General features: G+C 43.4%; 1 protein-coding gene across 2 annotated transcripts in view; it reads right to left on the bottom strand.

Moving 5' to 3' along the window:
- Positions 1-246: 246 nt before the first annotated feature.
- Positions 247-19994, bottom strand: part of LOC110532541 (spermatogenesis-associated serine-rich protein 2) — a 32058-nt gene continuing 12310 nt past the window's right edge. The window contains exons 4-13 of one of the 2 annotated variants that reach the window (XM_036988545.1): positions 10776-10884; positions 10586-10635; positions 7865-8108; positions 7539-7724; positions 7186-7321; positions 6750-6808; positions 5220-5329; positions 3509-3611; positions 3160-3308; positions 247-3020 (exon numbers count right to left, since the gene is read on the bottom strand). In XM_036988545.1, the coding sequence (XP_036844440.1) occupies positions 2718-3020; positions 3160-3308; positions 3509-3611; positions 5220-5329; positions 6750-6808; positions 7186-7321; positions 7539-7724; positions 7865-8108; positions 10586-10635; positions 10776-10884 (1449 nt within the window). In that variant the 3' untranslated portion in view covers positions 247-2717. The remainder of the gene's footprint in view (positions 3021-3159; positions 3309-3508; positions 3612-5219; positions 5330-6749; positions 6809-7185; positions 7322-7538; positions 7725-7864; positions 8109-10585; positions 10636-10775; positions 10885-19994) is intronic. The other variant, XM_036988546.1, reaches the window with a different exon arrangement.

The raw sequence follows: 19994 nt of genomic DNA, 5'->3' as shown, positions 1-19994 counted from the left end.
CAAATATTCTAAACTGAGATTTAGACTTGTCCCATCAAGCCTCTGCCACAACATCTTAAACCACCTTACTTGCTCCAATATGGCAAATTGAATTACATAATTCTTATATAGTTAACCATACAATGAGAAGTGATATGAGCGTATCGCCATTTACTTTGCTTACAGTTAAGTTGACATATGAATCTGTAAAATACAGTCACCTTGAACTGTGCCCATGAAAAGCATATGAAGACAAAGGACACCTGCTTATGTATTGCAAAGTTTAATAGTAAATGAAAAGTGTGCCTTTCCGCATATGGGGGGGAGGTGTATTAGAATGGATGGGGAGTGCAGATGTCTTTGGTCCATACTTCATGGTTGCTGTAAGGAGGGGGGTGTATGAATTGGATGGAGGCAAGAGAAGGCACTTAAGTTTACAGTTTGCACTGGAAGAATTGGACTGAACTAGATTGTTAGTTCAGTCCATATGACTGAACTATTTCAGGGGTAAACCATATGCTCAGCATGTATATAACATACAAAATGCCCCATGTGAGCGCAACAGAATTATAGCTATATATACACACACAGTAAAGAAATAAAATGTAAAAGAAAAAAAATTAACATGCTACTCAATCTAGAATAGATTATCCAATTGGAAAACAATGAAGTTATTTTTTTATAGGCAGAGAAAGAAAAAAGGAAATGTTTTTCTCTTTGGTGATCACCAGATAGTTGAATGTAGACAAAGCTGTGAATGTGAGTTCTTACACTTGGTAAAAGAGATGGACAGGCATAAATAATTCCCCATAGAGAATAACTCTAGTTTTTAGACAACTGTAAGAAATACTACATGTACATGCTTGAAGCTACCACAAGGTAACAACTAGCAATGTGTTGTGGAGAGAAAATGCAGTGCATGCATCTCCGCAATTGAAGAGTAGGCCTACTGTGCATTAGGATTACTGAAAATAGGCCTAAATTTAGTGCAGATCTGAGATTAGGAAAAATTTGCTGAAGGCAGGAAGCTCCTGGAGTTGGCTACCAAGCCTTATGTGCTCAAGCACAGTTGCTGATACATGCCAACTGATCTACCCTGCTGTATACACTTTGCACTTCCCCAGAAGACTTTGTAAACCATTGAACAAACAAGAACTACATAATCTTTATGTTGATGTGCAATATAACAAAATGAAGACATTTTCCTCATGGCCAAATTATATGATGAAAAGAAGACTTCAGTACCTATGTTTATAACATATCTAAAACAAAGGTATTCCTATGGATAACTTCCCACCAGTAATATTGGAGGAGATGGAGGGGGTTCTCTCAATTCTTCTACTCATCGGGTATTACCCTTTGGTACACAGAGGTATAACCTTATACACATGCCTTGCAGTTTGACACAACACCGCTTTGCTTTCGGTAAATGGTGAACCAAGCCCCATTTCAAAATAACATTATCAGGGGAAAAAGCAAATCCCGAAAAGCAACATTATGCCTCCAGGCAGTGTACAAGGGGAAACAATCAGATATTTCTACAGATTTTGTTAAGTTATTGTATACTTTACTAAGAATCTTAAAATCAGTCCCAACTCAGTAGTCATAAAACGTATTTGAACTAAGATCGAAACAGCATTCACAAATTTGATCCGATTTTTTTCCCTTGAAATGATCAAGAGGAAAGTTAACATTAAAAAAGGACAAAGCTCCTAAAGCTCGCTTTTTGACATGTAAAAAAATCACAAGAACGCGCACTGATGTTCGTGATGCAGGCATCTCTGCATTTCGAGAAAGGCAAAGTTACACTGTGATACATGGCAAGCATGTCAAGTGTGGGCCGTTTATGGTCCTGTCTGAGATGCACTGAAAATAAGAGTAGACCAAATAACACCTAAATATATGTACTTCTAACAAAGGGAAGTCCAAATTCAGACTGTAGGTGTAGGGGAGTGGGGGTTCCTTTCTCATACCTGAGACTTGAGAAGTGGAATAATTCATAATTAAATATGTATGTAATAAAGAAATCGAGCCTTCTCCTTGGATTATACAATAACAATATAGAGAAGGACAGGACAACTATCCACTAAACTATTCTCATACATGTGAGGGAGGGAATAAACAACTGCCATCAGGCAACATCCAAAGTGATTGCCTCTAGTTCTAATTATAAACTGATTCTTTGTCCAGTTCAAGGAGTACATATTATTTACAGACACAACCAGTATTTATGGAAAGCTCTAAATGAATTGGATACAAATAAACTTATGTAGTGTTGATTGTATGCCATTGATGAAAGTCTTCCATACATACTAGCAAGCATGCCATAACATATGGAACTAAAATGGTGATGACTACAAAACAAAAAAAGGCAACCAAAATGAATTTGATGCTTGAGAAGAAAAAAAATCAAATAAAAATGCCTTTTAGCAGTGCACAAAATGCATATAAAAATCACCGCAGTCTCTGTGCTGAACTCATCATCAGATAACACTGGCCTCTGAAGTAGCAAAATGCTGCTCAATCAACAGGCATGAGAAAATAGGTCTTATTAGCAGAATTTCAAGTTTGGTGGATGAATGGTTTTGCCTATGGGTGGCACTAGAGCTCATTTGACAAAAAGATGTAAACTTGTATTCTATTCTTCATCAAAAAGGAGTTAGTGGGGTGGAAGGGGCAGGGTATCAAGGGTGGAGTGCCAGGGTTAGTAGGGGGTTTTAAGCCAGGTAGTTCCGGTGTCAGGGGCAGTGTGTCCGCGGAGGCCTTTGGGGCAGACCATTATGAGAAGGGTGGTCTTGACGGTAAGAAGAGGATGGAGTGGAGTTGGAAGGGCCTCTTGTGGAGTTGGAGGATTGTGTTACAGTGCTGGTAGGATGGCTGGGGCCGTCACCTTGGCCTTGGTTGCCCTGGTAGCCTTGGTAACCCTCGGAGCGGTAGCCTCCGCGATTGGTGTTCCTGTCGCGATAGGAGCCGCCATTGTACCGCTGACCACCGGAGTAGTATCCCGGGCCCGCCGTATACCGCCTGTTGCCTTGGAAAGTCTGAAAGGTGCAGATTAAAATCACACTTAAAACACAAAGCAATCATATCATGTTTAATATTTTTACTCCTAAGGAAACATGACTGAAAACAGTTAGCAACTCCTTTAGTTGCATGTTTATGATTGCTTTGTGAGCTGACCGTTTTGTTCGGATGGGTAGGGTGTCCTTCGAAGCTGGAGCCCTGGTGCTGAGACTGAGGTGGTGCTTCTAGGGACCCTAGGCCTGTGATGGACGAGGAGGTGGAACTACAGCGGGAGCGGCTGGAGTAGCCTGTCTGAGGGTGGTACACTGAAAGGAGAGGGCGTCACGAGGGCAGGCGTTACCATAGAGATACATAGTATTATACAAATATGTGTTCTATTTAATTCTGTGGGCGTTACTATCAAGACAATTGATTATTTACCCTCTAAATAGCAATGCAATACTGTATGATCACAGTGAGTTTCTGTAAGAGGAAAGACACCAAAGAGAAGAAAAAAGGAATGTACCTGATCCAAATCCTGTGACGCTTGTCTTCAGTGGTTCTAGCTCGAAAGTGAACTTCACAGCTTTTCCCAGGTCTTCATCATACTTACGTTCACTTACAAAGTGCTGGAAAAAGAGGAGACAAGACCTACAGTATGTGGACACCCCTTCAAATGAGTGGAGCCACACCTGTTGCTGACAGGTGTATTAAATAGAGCACACAGCCATGCAAACATCGGCAGAGTTCACACAGAGATCCAAACTCTGCCATTGGCCTCTGGAAACACGTTCTCTGGAGTGATGGGGGTGCGTTCTCAGCCCTCTCCTGTACTCCCTTGTTCACCCATGACTGCGTGGCCATGCACACCTCCAACTCAATCATCAAGTTTGCAGACGACACTACAATGGTAGGCTTGATTACCAACAATGGAGAGATGGCCTAAAGGGAGGAGGTGAGGGCCCTCGGAGTGTGGTGTCAGGAAAATAATCTCAAACTCTACGTCAACAAAACAAAGGAGATGGACTTCAGGAAACAGCAGAGGGAGCACCCCCCTTATCCACATCGACGGGACAGTAGTAGAGAAGGTGGAAAGTTAAGTTCCTCGGTGTACACATCACGGACAAACTGAAATGGTCCACCCACACAGACAGCGTGGCAACAGCGCCTCTTCAACCTCAGGAGGCTGAAGAAATTTGGCTTGTCACCAAAAGCACTAAAACTTTTACAGATGCACAATCGAGAACATCCTGTCGGGCTGTATCACCGCCTGGTACGGCAACTGCTCCGCCCACAACCGTAAGGCTCTCCAGAGGGTAGTGAGGTCTGCACAACGCATCACCGGGGGCAAACTACCTGCCCTCCAGTACACCTACACCACCCGATGTCACAGGAAGCCTCTCTAGCCACTTTAATAATAAAAAATTGGATGTAATAAATGTATCACTAGTCACTTTAAATTTTAAAATAAATGTAAAAAAACAAAACAATGCCACTTTATAGGTTTACATAACCTACATTACTCATCTCGTATGTATGTACTGTACTCTTATGCCATCTACTGCATCTTGCCTATGCCGTTCGGCCATCGCTCATCCATATATTTATATGTACATATTCTTATTCATTCCTTTACACTTGTGTGTATAAGGTAGTTGCTGTGAAATTGTTAGAATACTTGTTAGATATTACTGCACGGTCGGAACTAAAAGCACAAGCATTTTGCTACACTCGTATTAACATCTGCTAACCATGTGTATGTGACCAATAAAATTTGATTTGATGAATCACACTTAACCATCTGGCAGTCTGATCTGGGTTTGGCGGATGCCAGGAGAACGCTGCCTGCCCGAATGCATAGTGCCAACTGTAAAGTTTGGTGGAGGAAGAATACTAGTCTAGTTCTATATTTCATGGTTCGGGCTAGGTCCCTTAGTTCCAGTGAAGTGAAATCTTAACCCTACAGTATACAATGACATTCTAGACTATTCTGTGCTTCCAACTTTGTGGCAACCATTTGGGGAATGCCCATTCCTGTTTCAGCATGACAATGCCCCTGTGCACAGAGCGAGGTCCATACAGAAATGATTTGTCGAGACCGGTGGAAGAACTTGACTGGCCTGCACAAAGGCCTGACCTCAACCCCATTGAACACCTTTGGAAAGAATTGGAATGCTGACTGCGAGCCAGGCCTAATCGCCCAACATCAGATAGTGTTATTGCGGTTGTCAACTAACCTTTATGTCCGCTCGTAGCTCACTCAGTTGGTTCTCAGACATGGATGCTGATTGGTCAGTTAGCCTGCGGAGCTCCTCTGCTCTTTTTTGACGGCCATCCAAAATGGCCACTTAAACACAGATACACAATATCAGTCAACCGCTCGCTCACCAAATATTCAGACACCTTCAGTTGTACGGAGAGAAATCCACACATAAGCAATACCATACTGAAACTTGGGACTAGCTATGTCCTCAACATGAGAAGTTAAGACTATTAGTTGACTAGTTTTTCCAAAATAAAATCATACAGAATACAACACTGCATCCCTAAATAGCTCTACAGGCTTTTCCTGCTGCTGACCAATATCAGGACTGAGGAGGGAAAAAGAAAAACCACAAAAAAACTCCCACAGAGGAACCGTACTGTTTGTTTATCAGTTGCTAAGGAGGATCAAATGACAGAAAATACTTCTCTCCTCATGAGGTAAAAAGGGGAAGGGAAGAAAGTCTAATACATTAACAGTAACACACACCTAAAGGAAGGGAAGAGATTAGGGCAGAAACTGGTACATTTGAAGGAATTTTGAGTTTCTGTAATGTCAAAGAACTTCTCTAGAGTTCCCTCGCTTCTTCCCTCAATTCCCCACACACCTAGACACAAAGAAAGCATTTAGTCTCCCTTGAAACCTGACACTATTCACTTTTTCCAAGCTCAGGATACACAACACTGTATTTGGAGGCAGTAAAGAATAAAGGGAGAATGGCCTACTTGTGGAAATATGCAGTCTTGCTCTGTCATGTTTCACTACATTGAAGACTGGTATGCCTAAGGCCCAAAATAACCTTAAGGACATACATTCGAAGCATGCTGGTTGGTTACGTGTTAACTTATGAACTGGGAGGGAGTAGGTAACATCTATAGGTAGCCTATATGGAATGTCCTAACTGGGACAAAGGCTTTCAGGAAAAAAATAGAAACATAGTAATAATAGAAACAAAGTCTAATAAACATTGAGTGTACAAAACATTAAGAAGACCTTAATATTGATTGGCACCACCCCTGCCCTCAGAACATCCTCAATTTGTTGGGGCATAGACTCTGCAAGGTGTCAAAAGCATTCCACAGGAATTCATGTCCCACGTTGACTACAACACTTCCCACAGTTGTGTCAAGTTGGCTGGATGTCCTTTGGGTGTGGACCATTCTTGATACACAAGGGAAACTGTTGAGCGTGAAAAATCCAGCAGCTTTGCAGTTCTTGACACAAACCGGTGCGCCTGTCACTTACTACCATATCCTGTTCAAAGGCACTTAAATCTTTTGTCTTACCAATTCATCCTCTGAATTACACAATTCATGTCTCAATTGTCTCATGGCTCAAAAATCCTTCTTTAACCTGTCTCTGAAGTGGATTTAACAAGTGCCATCAATAAGGGATCATAGCTTTCACCTGGTCAGTTTGTCATGGAAAGAGCAGGTGTTCTTAATTTTTTGTACACCGAGTGTACATTGAAGTCCAAATGCTAATTGAAAGGTGTTGTACTCACTGGCTTCTGCTTTGACTTTGTCCATCTCTGTCAACAGAGTAACCTCTCTGTCCATTAGACTAAGAGAGAGGTTGGGAGAAAGAGATATGAAATGACATGTTCTTTACTACAATAAGTTGACCATGATTATTTACATTTCTAAGATAGTCTGTACTTTGATTTTGGCAATACTCACAATTTGTCAACTATGACAACACTGGTTAGCAATAGGCTACATGTAATGCTGAAAGAGGTACTAGTGGTGATTGCTGTAGTGCAGATGTGAGAGCAATGAACTGGTTCAGTGATCAAATCTCTTAAATTGCTTAGCTAAACATTCTGCTTAAAAATAATGGAATTTGTGGTATGTTATATCCCACCATAACAATTTAATATTCCAAATATTAACTACAACTTTACAAACTAAATGTAGTGGAGTTAATGTTGGGAGATGTACCAGCTCTGGAGCTCAGCAAACGTCTGCTTCATGGTCTTAATAGAGGAGTCCATTTCATCCTTAACCAACACTCTGTATCGAGTAAGCGACACTGTGCATCTCTGCAGGTCCTTCACAGAGCGGTCAATGTTTGGCGCTGAGTGTCAAAGAACAGGGTCAGAGGTCACTTGTCTTAAACAAAGCATTACTAGAGCTGTTGTCATTAACACTCCAGTGCACACATCCTAGTTTTATAAGATAATACACAGCTTAGGTACCTGGGACTACTAATCTACCATCGGACTGCAGGAAACCCATGGATTTGACAATATTCTGTATCAACAATAAGGAAATAAAGCACATTTGGCACTAACCAATCTTCCTGGCTCCAGAAAATCCCTGTTGGCTTTCATCAGTGGTGAGCACAGAGGAAGTGGATGATTGCTGGGAGTTGGTTCTGGGACGGAACTTGTTGCCACGGGGAGGCTGGTGATTCCTTCCTCCTTGAGCATGATGAGGGGTGGTGCTTGGGCCACTACAAAAAGAGTCTGCTTCCACACCTTTAAGGAGAAAGACACTGTAGTGTGATATTTTCCGATGGGTAGGCGTTGGCTTCAACTACAGAAGATTATCAAAAGTATAGTCTCAACAAACCAAAGTTTGACCGACGGATAAAATAAAGACTGCTCTATAGCAATACCTGTAATGTCCGACGTGGCAGGCTCAGATTCGAGCTCAGCTGCGAGCTCAGCTGCATCCAAGAAGGCAGAATCCAACTGCTCACTCAGAGAGTCTAATGAGTCTCCGTCCAACACAGAGCCATTGGCATGGAACCCATTCACTGCTTCTGTACTCTCAGTCTCCGAAGGCTGTGTGGTTTCGGCTGGAGCAGGCTCCTCTCCCGGAGGCTGTGGCTGGGGCTTGGGCTTCTTTTTCTTCTTGGGCTGGATGTTGTAGAATCAAAGTCAGACTAACCACTACAATAAAACCTTACATATTTTGGAGTTCATACATAACAAGCATATATGCTCAGCAAAAAAGAAACATCCTCTCACTTAACTGTGTTTATTTTCAGTAAACTTATTAACATGTTTAAATATTTGTATGAACACAAGATTCAACTGAGACATAAACTGAACAGGTTCCACAGACATGTAACTAACAGAAATGTAATAATGTGTCCCTGAACAAAGAGGGGGTCAAAATCAAAAGTAACAGTCAGTATCTGGTGTGGCCACCAGCTGCATTAAGTACAGCAGTGCATCTCCTCCTCATGGACTGCACCAGATTTGCCAGTTCTTGCTGTGAGATGTTACCCCACTCCTCCACCAAGGCACCTGCAAGTTCCCGGACATTTCTGGGGGGGAATGGCCCTAGCCCTAATCCTCCGATCCAACAGGTCCCAGACGTGCTCAATGGGATTGAGATCCGGGCTCTTCGCTGGCCATGGCGAAACACTGACATTCCTGTCTTGCAGGAAATCACGCACAGAACGAGCAGTATGGCTGGCGGCATTGTCATGCTGGAGGGTCATGTCAGGATGAGCCTGCAGGAAGGGTACCACATGAGGGAGGAGCATGTCTTCCCTGTAACGCACAGCATTGAGATTGCCTGCAATGACAAGCTCAGTCCGATGCTGCTGTGACACACCGCCCCAGACCATGACAGACCCTCCACCTCCAAATGGATCCCACTCCAGAGTACAGGCCTCGGTGTAACGCTCATTCCTTCGACGATAAACGCAAATCCGACCATCAGCTCTGGTGAGAACAAACCGCAACTCGTCAGTGAAGAGCACTTTTTGCCAGTCCTGTCTGGTCCAGCGACGGTGGGTTTATGCCCATAGGCGAAGTTGTTGCCGGTGATGTCTGGCGAGGACCTGCCTTACAACAGGCCTACAAGCCCTCAGTCCAGCCTCCCTCAGCCTATTACGGACAGTCTGAGCACTGAGAGAGGAATTGTGTGTTCCTGGTGTAACCCAGGCAGTTGTTGCCATCCTGTACCTGTTCCACAGGTGTGATGTTTGAATGTACCGATCCTGTGCAGGTGTTGTTACTCGTGGTCTGCAACTGCGAGGACGATCAAATGTCCGTCCTGTCTCCCTGTAGCGCTGTCTCAGGCGTCTCGCAGTACGGACAATGAAATTTATTGCCCTGGCCACATCTGCAGTCCTCATGCCTCCTTGCAGCATGCCTAAGGCACGTTCACGCAGATGAGCAGGGACCCTGGGCATCTTTCTTTTGGTGTTTTTCAAAGTCAGTAGAAATGCCTCTAGTGTGGCCTCCCGGGTGGTGCAGTGGTCTAGGGCACTGCATCGCAGTGCTAGCTGTGCCACCAGAGACTCTGGGTCCGGGAGGTCCATGGGGCGACGGACAATTGGCCTAGCGTCGTCCGGGTTAGGCCGGTAGGGATATCCTTGTCTCATCGCGCACCAGCGACTCCTGTGGTGGGCCGGGCGCAGTGGACGCTAACCAGGTCGCCAGGTGCACAGTGTTTCCTCCAACACACTGGTGCGGGTTGGATGCGCGCTGTGTTAAGAAGCAGTGCGGCTTGGTTGGGTTGTGTTTCGGAGGACGCATGACTTTTGACCTTCATCTCTCACGAGCACGTACGAGCCCATAATGTTGTAGCGATGAGACAAGATAGTAACTACTAACAATTGCATACCAAGAAATTGGGGAGACAATTCAAAAAAGAAAAGAAAACAAGAAATACCTCTAGTGTCCTGTTTTTATAACTGTGACCTTAATTACCTAACATCTGTAAGCTGTTAGTGTCTTAACGACCGTTCCACAGGTGCATGTTCATTACTTGTTTATGGTTTATTGAACAAGCATGGGAAACCGTGTTTAAACTCTTTACAATGAAGATCTGTGAAGTTATTTGGATTTTTACGAATTATCTTTGAAAGACAGGATCCTGAAAAAGGGACATTTTTTGTTGTTGCTGAGTTTAGCCATGGTTGAGCAGAATGTAGGTCCTCATGACAGATACCAGATATGTTCAGCTTGAGCTGCTGACTTCAAAGCAAAATGGGAGATTATCTGGGAGAAATTAAATGGGAGAAAACAGATTATCTGGGACAGATGTTGAAAATTTGTGTGAGCTAGAAAATCTATAGTGAAATGCAGCCAATGATTGTTTGTTCAATGTATTTTTACTCATCGCTATCCAAATAAACTAAACATACATTTCCTATGACTAGCATTTACAGTTCAAAGTTAAGTGGATTTAAAGTAAGTGTTTTTTTGCTCAAAGTCTGGATTGGTATAGCCTTTGAACTTGTTTTTAAAAAGTGTTGTCTCATAATCCTGTGAGGGACAGGCCATACTTAAAATGTCATGACACATAATACATTTCATTCATACTCGTGGCCCTTTCATACAGAATGCAATACCCTGAAGGACAAAGTTAAGGTTACCTTCTTTTTACCAGTTACATTCCACTCCTTCAAGATATCAATGGCACTACCTGAAGGGAAAATTAAGTAATTGTGAGTTAAGAAGAATGCTCTCTTTCCATAACAGCCTGCATTGACATGCAGACAATGTTGCAGATTATCAAGGTTTAAATACTCATGAAAAAAAAAGATCACTATGGCATTCCCATACCTTCTAGGAAAGCCTGGACGGCCTTATCAACGCAGTTCTCAAAGTGCTGCAACACCAGAACTATCTCATTGTTGCTTTTGTTGGGAACAACGGCCCTGACGGCACTAATCTGTGAAGAGAACGAATAAGAGAATGATCTGGCAAATTAAGGAAAATATTTAGCATAGTGATACATATCCCAAAGCCCTGGGGCCTCATTTCTAAATGTTGCGTTTTTACAACATACCATACAACATGTGTGCGCCAGTTTACACAGAAGTTGGCATTTATAAAATCTGAACTTGTCGTGATAATGTGCTTAATTTTGTGCAAACTTTAGACCATACGTACACACTATAACTAGTGGTTGTATTCCAAGTAAAATAATTAGACTTAAGAATTTATTTCCCATTTTATAGGAAGAATAAATTCCTCACCTTTTCTGTCCGTGATGGATTCATATTTCCGAAGTAGCCATAGGCCTATAGGCCTATATCAAATTACCATACACATCTAGGTCCAATTAAACGACAGTAAATAGATCTACCCTCATAGATATCCTAACCAACCTGCCCTCCAAATACACCTCTGCTGTCTTCAACCAGGATCTCAGCGATCACTGCCTGCGTCCGTAATGGGTCTGAGGTCAAACAACCACCCCTCATCACTGTCAAACGCTCCCTAAAACACTTCAACGAGCAGGCCTTTCTAATCGACCTGGCCTGGGTATCCTGGAAGGATATTGACCTCATTCCATCAGTAGAGGATGCCTGGTTATTCTTTCAAAGTGCTTTCCACATCATCTTAAATAAGCATGCCCCTTTCAAAAAAATGTAGAACCAGAAACAGATATAGCCCTTGGTTCACTCCAGACCTGACTGCCCTTGACCAGCACAAAAACATCCTGTGGCCTACTGCATTAGCATCGAATAGCCCCTGCGATATGCAACTTTTCAGGGAAGTTAGGAACCAATATACACAGGCAGTTTGGAAAGCAAAGACTAGCTTTTTCAAACAGAAAATTGCATCCTGTAGCACAAACTTCAAAAAGTTCTGGGACACTAAAGTCCATGGAGAATAAGAGCACCTCCTCCCAGCTGCCAACTGCATTGAGGCTAGGAAACACTGTCACCACCAATAAATCCACGATAATTTAGAACTTCAATAAGCATTTCTCTACAGCTGGACCATGCTTTCCACCTGGCTACCCCTACCCCGGTCAACAGCCCTGCACTCCCTACAGCAACTTGCGCAAGCCTCCCCCATTTCTCTTTCACCCAAATCCAGATAGCTGATGTTCTGGATGTTCTGAAAGAGCGGCAAAATCTGGACCCCTACAAATCAGCCGAGCAAGACAATCTGGACCCTCTCTTTCTTAAATTATCTGCGAAATTGTTGCAACACCTATTACTAGCCTGTTCAACCTCTCTTTCGTATCGTCTGAGATCCCCAAAGATTGGAAAGCTGTCGCGGTCATCCCCCTCTTCAAAGGGGGAGACACTTTAGACCCAAACTGCTACAGACCTATATCTATCCTACCCTGCCTTTCTAAGGTCTTCATAAGCCAAGTTAACAAAACAGATCACCGACCATTTCGAATCCCACCGTACCTTCTCCACTATGCAATCTGGTTTCCGAGCTGGTAATGGGTGCACTTCAGCCACGCTCAAGGTCCTAAACGATATCATAACCGCTATCGATAAGGGACAATACTGCACAGCTGTATCCATCGACCTGGCCAAGGCTTTCAACTCTGTCAATCACCACAATCTTATCGGCAGACTCAACAGCCTTGATTTCTCAAATGACTGCCTCGCCTGGTTCACCAACTACTTCTCAGACAGTGTTCAGTGTATCAAATCGGAGGGCCTGTTGTCTGGACTTCGAGCAGTCTCTATAGGGGTGCCACAGGGTTCAATTGTCAGGCCAAATTCTCTCTGTATACAACAATTATCTCGCTCTTGCTGCTGGTGATTCTCTGATCCACCTCCATGCAGACGACACCATCCTGTATACTTCTGGCCCTTCTTTGGACACGGAGTTAACTAACCTCCAGACAAGCTTCAATGCCATTACAACTCTCCTTCTGTGGCCTCCAACTGCTTTTAAATGCAAGTAAAACTAAATGCATGCTCTTCAACCGATCGCTGCCCACACCTGCCTGCCCGGCCAGCATCACTACTCTGGACGGTTCTGACTTAGAATATGTCTGGTTAGACTGTAAACTCTCCTTCCAGACTCACATTAAGCATCTACAATCCAAAATTAAATCTAGAATCGGCTTCCTATTTCGCAACAAAGCATCTTTCACTCATGCTGCCAAACATACCCTCGTAAAACTGACTATCCTATCGATCCTTGACTTCAGCGATGTCAGCTACAAAATAGCCTCCAACACTCTACTCAGCAAATTAGATACAATCTATCACAGTGCCATCCGTTTTGTCACCAAAGCCCCATATACTACCCACCACTGCGACCTGTATGCTCTCATTGGCTGGCCCTCGCTTCATATTCGTCCCCAAACCCACTGGCTCCAGTTCATCTATAAGTCACGCCTTAGCTCACTGGTCACCATAGCAGCACCCACCCGTAGCACGCACTCCAGCAGGTATATTTCACTGGTCACCCCCAAAGCCAATTCCTCCTTTGGCCACCTTTCCTTCCAGTTCTCTGCTGCCAATGACTGGACCGAACTGCAAAAGTCACTGAAGCTTCATATCTCCCTCACTAACTTTAAGCACCAGCTGTCAGAGCAGTTTATGGGCTATTTACAGATGGAATATCTGTAAATAGCCCATCCCCATACTATATTTATTTTGCTCCTTTGCATCCCTCTACTTGCACACTCATCTTCTGCACATCTCTCACTCCAGTGTTTAATTGCTATATTGTAATTATTTCGCCACTATGGCCTATTTTTTTCTTACCTACCTCATTTGCACACACTGTATATAGACTTTTCTATTGTATTATTGACTGTGTTTTTGTTTATTCCATGTGTAACTCTGTGTTGTTGTTTGTGTCGCACTGCTTTGCTTTATCTTGGCCAAGTCGCAGTTGTAAATGAGAACTTGTTCTCACCTAGCCTACCTGGTTAAATAATGTTGAAAAAAATACATAAAAATAGGCTACATGCATTTAAAAAAATTCTGTATGCGAGCACATAGGCAGTGTGGTTTATATAGGCTACACAGTCTAATTAAACAGACAGATGATATTTTATATTGAAGTACTGCACAATTTTTTTTTTAATAGCCTAGACTATGTTTTAGAATTCACAGGCAGTACCGCATATTTTAGGTTGTGGGAAAAAGTTGATGCAAAACATGTTCAAACATTCTGCTGACAGGTCAACAACAATTAGTTTCTGAAAGAAAAAACAATGGCCATCACATTCCTTCGACAAATAAAGCATAAGTTACTGCAAACAATTACACTGGTAGCGTATGCAAAATATTTGACAATATGGGTAGACTATAATATTGCTGTTCGATAGGAGCACAGAGTGCTTAAGTATCTATACCAAGGCAGGAGATTGTGTTTCTATTATTGATAAAATATTCAACAACAATTTGTCTTTTGCATAGATGTGTGGGCTGTATGTGTCCGCTGCAGTCATTTAACTGTGGCACTGCCACAAAAATATCAAACAATATTTCTGTCGAGACGAACTTTGAAGATGCTATAACAGTCGACATGTACTTTTCCTCTGCAAACAAAACAAGTAATGAATAGAAAAAATTGACAACCCCATAGTAGAACAGTATCTATAGTGAACTAAAATATAAATGCAACAATTTTACTGAGTTACAGTTCATAAGGAAATCAGTCAATTGAAATTAATTAATTTAGGCCCTAATCTATGGATTTCACATGACTGAGCAGGGGGTACCTGAAAGGCCATAGGCCCAGCCAATCAGAATGAGTTTTCCCCCACAAAAAGGTCTTTATTACAGACAGAAATACTCCTCAGTTTCATCAGATGTCTGGATGGCTGGTCTCAGATGATCCCACAGGTGAAGAAGCCAGGTGTGGAGGTCCGTACATACTGCTCAGCATTTAACGCCATAGTACCCTCCAAACTTGTCATTAAGCTCGAGACACTGGGTCTCGACCCCACCCTGTGAAACTGGGTCCTGGACATTCTTACGGGCTGCCCCCAGGTGGTGAGGGTAGAAAACAACATCTCCACCCTGCTGATCCTCAACACTGGGGCCCCACAAGGGTGCGTTCTCAGCCCTCTCCTGTACTCCCCCATGACTGCGTGGCCATGCACGCCTCCAACTCAATCATCAAGTCTGCAGACGACACTACAATGGATTACCAACGACGAGACGGCCTACAGGGAGGAGGTGAGGGCCCTCGGAGTGTGGTATCAGGAAAATAACCTCACACTCAACGTCAACAAAACAAAAGAGATGATCGTGGACTTCAGGAAACAGCAGAGGGAGCACCCCCCTATCCACATTGACGGGACAGTAGTAGAGAAGGTGGAAAGTTTTAAGTTCCTCGGCGTACACATCACGGACAAACTGAAATGGTTCACCCACACAGACAGAATGGTAGAAGGCGCAACAGCGCCACTTCAACCTCAGGAGAAATTTGGCTTGTCACCAAAAACACTCAAACTTTTAGATGCACAATCGAGAGCATCCTGTTGGGCTGTATCACCGCCTGGTACGGCAAATGTCCCGCCCACAACCGCAAGGCTCTCCAGAGGGTAGTGAGGTCTGCACAATGCATCACCGGGGCAAACTACCTGCCCTCCAGAACACCTACACCACCCGATGTCACGGAAAGGCCAAAAAAAGAATCAAGGACAACCACCCAAGCCACTGCTTGTTCACCCCGCTATCATCCAGAAGACGAGGTTAGTACAGGTGCATCAAAGCTGGGACCGAGAGACTGAAAAGAGCTTCTATCACAAGGCCATCACTGTTAATGTTAGTGATGGCTGTTTGAGTGGCTGCTGCAAACATACTGAATAAACGTTATAATGTACATATTCTTATTCCTTCCTTTACACTTGTGTGTAAGGTAGTTGTGAAATTGTTAGATGACTTATTAGATATTACTGCTGTTACACACGCCTCTATGAAGAGGGGACGCAAAACCCTGCTACTCAACTCTCCGTGAAGTGAAAGGGGTATGGACTGTAGGTGCGAGTAAGGATGACAAAAGTCAGAGAATTGTACCATTTACAAGGAATTTATTCCGTCACACGGTAATTTTGGGGAAAAGGGGCTGGACGGCACCAAAGCAAAGAAAGTAAATATTAAAGCCCCCTCTCCTACCATACCTGCCTACCCACTACTTACCTAACAAAGCACCACCTGGTGCCCTAACCAAAATACAGGGGGTGGTCCGCCCAGGTCTTACCTAGTGTGCCTAGACAGTGACTATACTACGGGTATATGCCTAAGCACTCTCTTGGTGCCTTCCCCTTCCCCCCTGGGAACAAATTAAACAGAATAACACAAACAATTTCAATAATCAAAAAACGGCATCCTATTGACACACAAGACATAACCAATCAGCTCCCTCAGCAACAACTTACATAGTACATACCAAATCTCTTTCTGAGAAACAACCAACATATGCTATAACACTCAGCAATCACTCAGCAATCACTCTCAGCAGTGATCTTTCTCTCAGCAATGACCTCCCAGCAATGATCTCTCTTCTGAACAGAACACTGGCTTTTATATAGCTTCAGAAGGCATTGGAGACAGCTGCGTCCTGACGAGGGGGCGGGGTCAGCTCTCCAATTAGCCATGAAGTCGACCAATCAAATACAATCTTAAAATGTTACTAAGTGTGCAAACATTTGAATTTAAATATTACCATCAAAATATTCCTCTTCTGCACTGAGGCAAAATCATCAATGTCGTCATCATAGGACACGTTTCCCCACGTCATGATTTATACTCATGATGGCCAGACCACTTAAACGCTCATGATTTATACTCATGATGGCCAGACCACTTAAACGCTCATGATTTATACTCATGATGGCCAGACCACTCAAACGCTCATGATTTATACTCATGATGGCCAGACCACTCAAACGCTCATGATTTATACTCATGATGGCCAGACCACTCAAACGCTCATGATTTATACTCATGATGGCCAGACCACTTAAACGCTCATGATTTATACTCATGATGGCCAGACCACTCAAACGCTCATGATTTATACTCATGATGGCCAGACCACTCAAACGCTCATGATTTATACTCATGATGGCCAGACCACTCAAACGCTCATGATTTATACTCATGATGGCCAGACCACTCAAACGCTCATGATTTATACTCATGATGGCCAGACCACTCAAACGCTCATGATTTATACTCATGATGGCCAGACCACTCAAACGCTCATGATTTATACTCATGATGGCCAGACCACTCAAACGCTCATGATTTATACTCATGATGGCCAGACCACTCAAACGCTCATGATTTATACTCATGATGGCCAGACCACTCAAACGCTCATGATTTATACTCATGATGGCCAGACCACTTAAACGCTCATGATTTATACTCATGATGGCCAGACCACTCAAACGCTCATGATTTATACTCATGATGGCCAGACCACTCAAACGCTCATGATTTATACTCATGATGGCCAGACCACTTAAACGCTCATGATTTATACTCATGATGGCCAGACCACTCAAACGCTCATGATTTATACTCATGATGGCCAGACCACTCAAACGCTCATGATTTATACTCATGATGGCCAGACCACTTAAACGCTCATGATTTATACTCATGATGGCCAGACCACTCAAACGTTCCTATGACATGAAAGACCTCAGGAAGCTTTTGATGCGCTTTCATTTTGAAAATCTCCTCTCTGCCGATGCTACTGGTAGGGCGACTGCAATTCTTAGTGCTATCCAAAGGTTAGGAAAGAGTTCCTCCAGGTTTTTCTCACAGAGAAAGGAAAGCAGCTCAAAAAGGCAGTCATCTGATGGCAGATCAGGTCAATTCTGAATCTTGTGTTCCAGATTCATTCCACTGATGTCACCGTACTCTCTGAAGGTTAGAGTGTTTTCAACTTCCATGCAGTGGGCCTTTAAAATACTCCCTGGACATCTGAGAGGCAGTGCAGCACTCCATATTTGGTTTTCACCTGGTTGAGTGTTTCAAATCTCTCATCCATGGATATCACAGCAGAGTCGACCACAATGTTAAAGTAGTTGACTTCAAGGTTTTTCAGTGCATCAGTCACTGGTTCATTAGGACATGCAAAGATGAAATGCCTCCTGCTGTTTCTCAGTCTTTTCTCTTTCAGATCAGCCTCCACATGGATTTCTTCACAACACTTTTGGCTGTTGTCTGGGCTCAGACCATCCAGTTTCCCCGTATGTAGTGAGGGAGGCCTTTGCATTTGAGATTAAATTCACTGCGATATTCAACTGCATTGAGGTGGATTGGAGGAGCTTGTTCACCTTGTTTGTCTTGTCAGTATCTCACACCATACGACACAGCAAATCAAGAAGCCGTAGTACCCAACTTCCTCTGTAAGTGCTTCTGCCTCCACTTTGGCCACAGGATCGTTGATCGTCGGTCTGGCTTCCAGTAATGCCTCCCGAACCTCAGAAGCCTGATACCTGATTGCATGAACAGTTTGGAGCCTACTCTCCCATCTTGTGTCACTCCATGACCTCACGGTTATGTTCACGTGTTTCTTCAAAACAATCCATCTTTGTGTGGCAGCTGAAAAGAAGGTGAAGAGCTTTTGCACATGCCCAAAAAACCCAACTGTATCTTTTAAAGATTTGGCAGCATCTGCAATGACAAGGTTTAGAGTAGGTGCTCCACATGAGACAAACACAGCTCTGGGATTTTTTTTCAGCAGTCTGGCTTGTACTCCTTGGTGCTTGCCCTTCATGTTGGCCCCATTATCATAAGCTTGTCCTCTGCAATCTTCAAATGGAATCTTGAGCTCATTCAGCTTATCTAAAACGACAGTGGACAGATTGAGGTTACAATCGGCTTCATTCACAAAGCCAAGGAAGTGCTCCTTGATCTCTGGCTTTCCCTTTAAAGCTACACTTCTCAGAATAATGGACATTTGCTCCTGGTGACTAATGTCAGGTGTACAGTCCAAGATAATGGAGAAGTACTTTGAGTCTCTTACTTGATTCACTATTACTTCCAGAATCTTGTCACTCACAATCTGTATCAGCTCATTCTGTGTGTGCCTCCCAAGGTAATGAGCATGTGTTTCTTCATCTTTAATTTTGCTGAGATGATTTTCCATAGCGGGGTCAAATTTGACCAGTAATTCAACCTCTTTTAGGAAGTTTCCATTATCTGGTTGGAAGAGTTTGTCTGATGAACCCCTGACTGCGAGGTTTCTTTCAGCCAGAGACTGGGTGGTACTTATTAAATGTGTAAGGACATCCCGCAATTCCTTTCCTTCAGCCTCAAATGGTAATTGGTATCTGGTCAAGAGTCTGTCACCGACTTGGGCGCAGATCAAGTTCTCTCCACTTAATCATATTGTTCGTGTTCAGGACTACCCTCATGGTGTTTCAGAATGCCGTTGATATTTGACCAGTCATTCACACCTTCCTTTATTATTTTGTTGAAAAGAGCTTACAGCAAAAAAAAATACACAGCGTTGTTTTTGATTGAGTATGAAAGCCAGCTCCTGGTAATCTTTCCCCCATTTGACAGCTGTCTCTGTAATATGCCTGAATGGAAACCTCTTCTAGACTTGTCTTTACAGTACGAAAAATCCAGTCCTGGTTGGAATGGACCTCTGCCCACTAACTCAGTCCTCATAAAGTCTTAAGATTGGCCCCAATCTGCTGGGTCATTTGGTGGAGCAGCAACTATTCTATTAGGGTCCGAGTTGCTTGTATCTGGTGCTGGCTGTACACCTCTGGTTGTGCTAGTACTGGCTGAGGCTGCCTGTACTTCACCTGGGTCTGTGTTAGTATTTGCCGAAGCCAGCTGTACTGGGTCTGTGTCAGTACTTACTGGGCCTGTGTTAGTACTTGCTGAAGCTGCCAGTACTGGGTCTGTGTTAGTACTTGCTGAAGCTGCCAGTACTGGGTCTGTGTTAGTACTTGCTGAGGCTGGATGTGGATCAACTGAGTTAGTGCTTGAACTGGCTGATGATCCAGCATCTCCTCTACTGACAAACTTAAGCATAGCACCTGTAAATTATCGATAACAATATTATTACATTTTATCAGCTGCATCA

Source organism: Oncorhynchus mykiss, chromosome 9 (assembly GCF_013265735.2).
Source record: "Oncorhynchus mykiss isolate Arlee chromosome 9, USDA_OmykA_1.1, whole genome shotgun sequence".
Classification (NCBI taxonomy): domain Eukaryota; kingdom Metazoa; phylum Chordata; class Actinopteri; order Salmoniformes; family Salmonidae; genus Oncorhynchus; species Oncorhynchus mykiss.
Note: the sequence above shows the minus strand (reverse complement) of the source record. Positions and strands in the feature narration are given on the sequence as shown.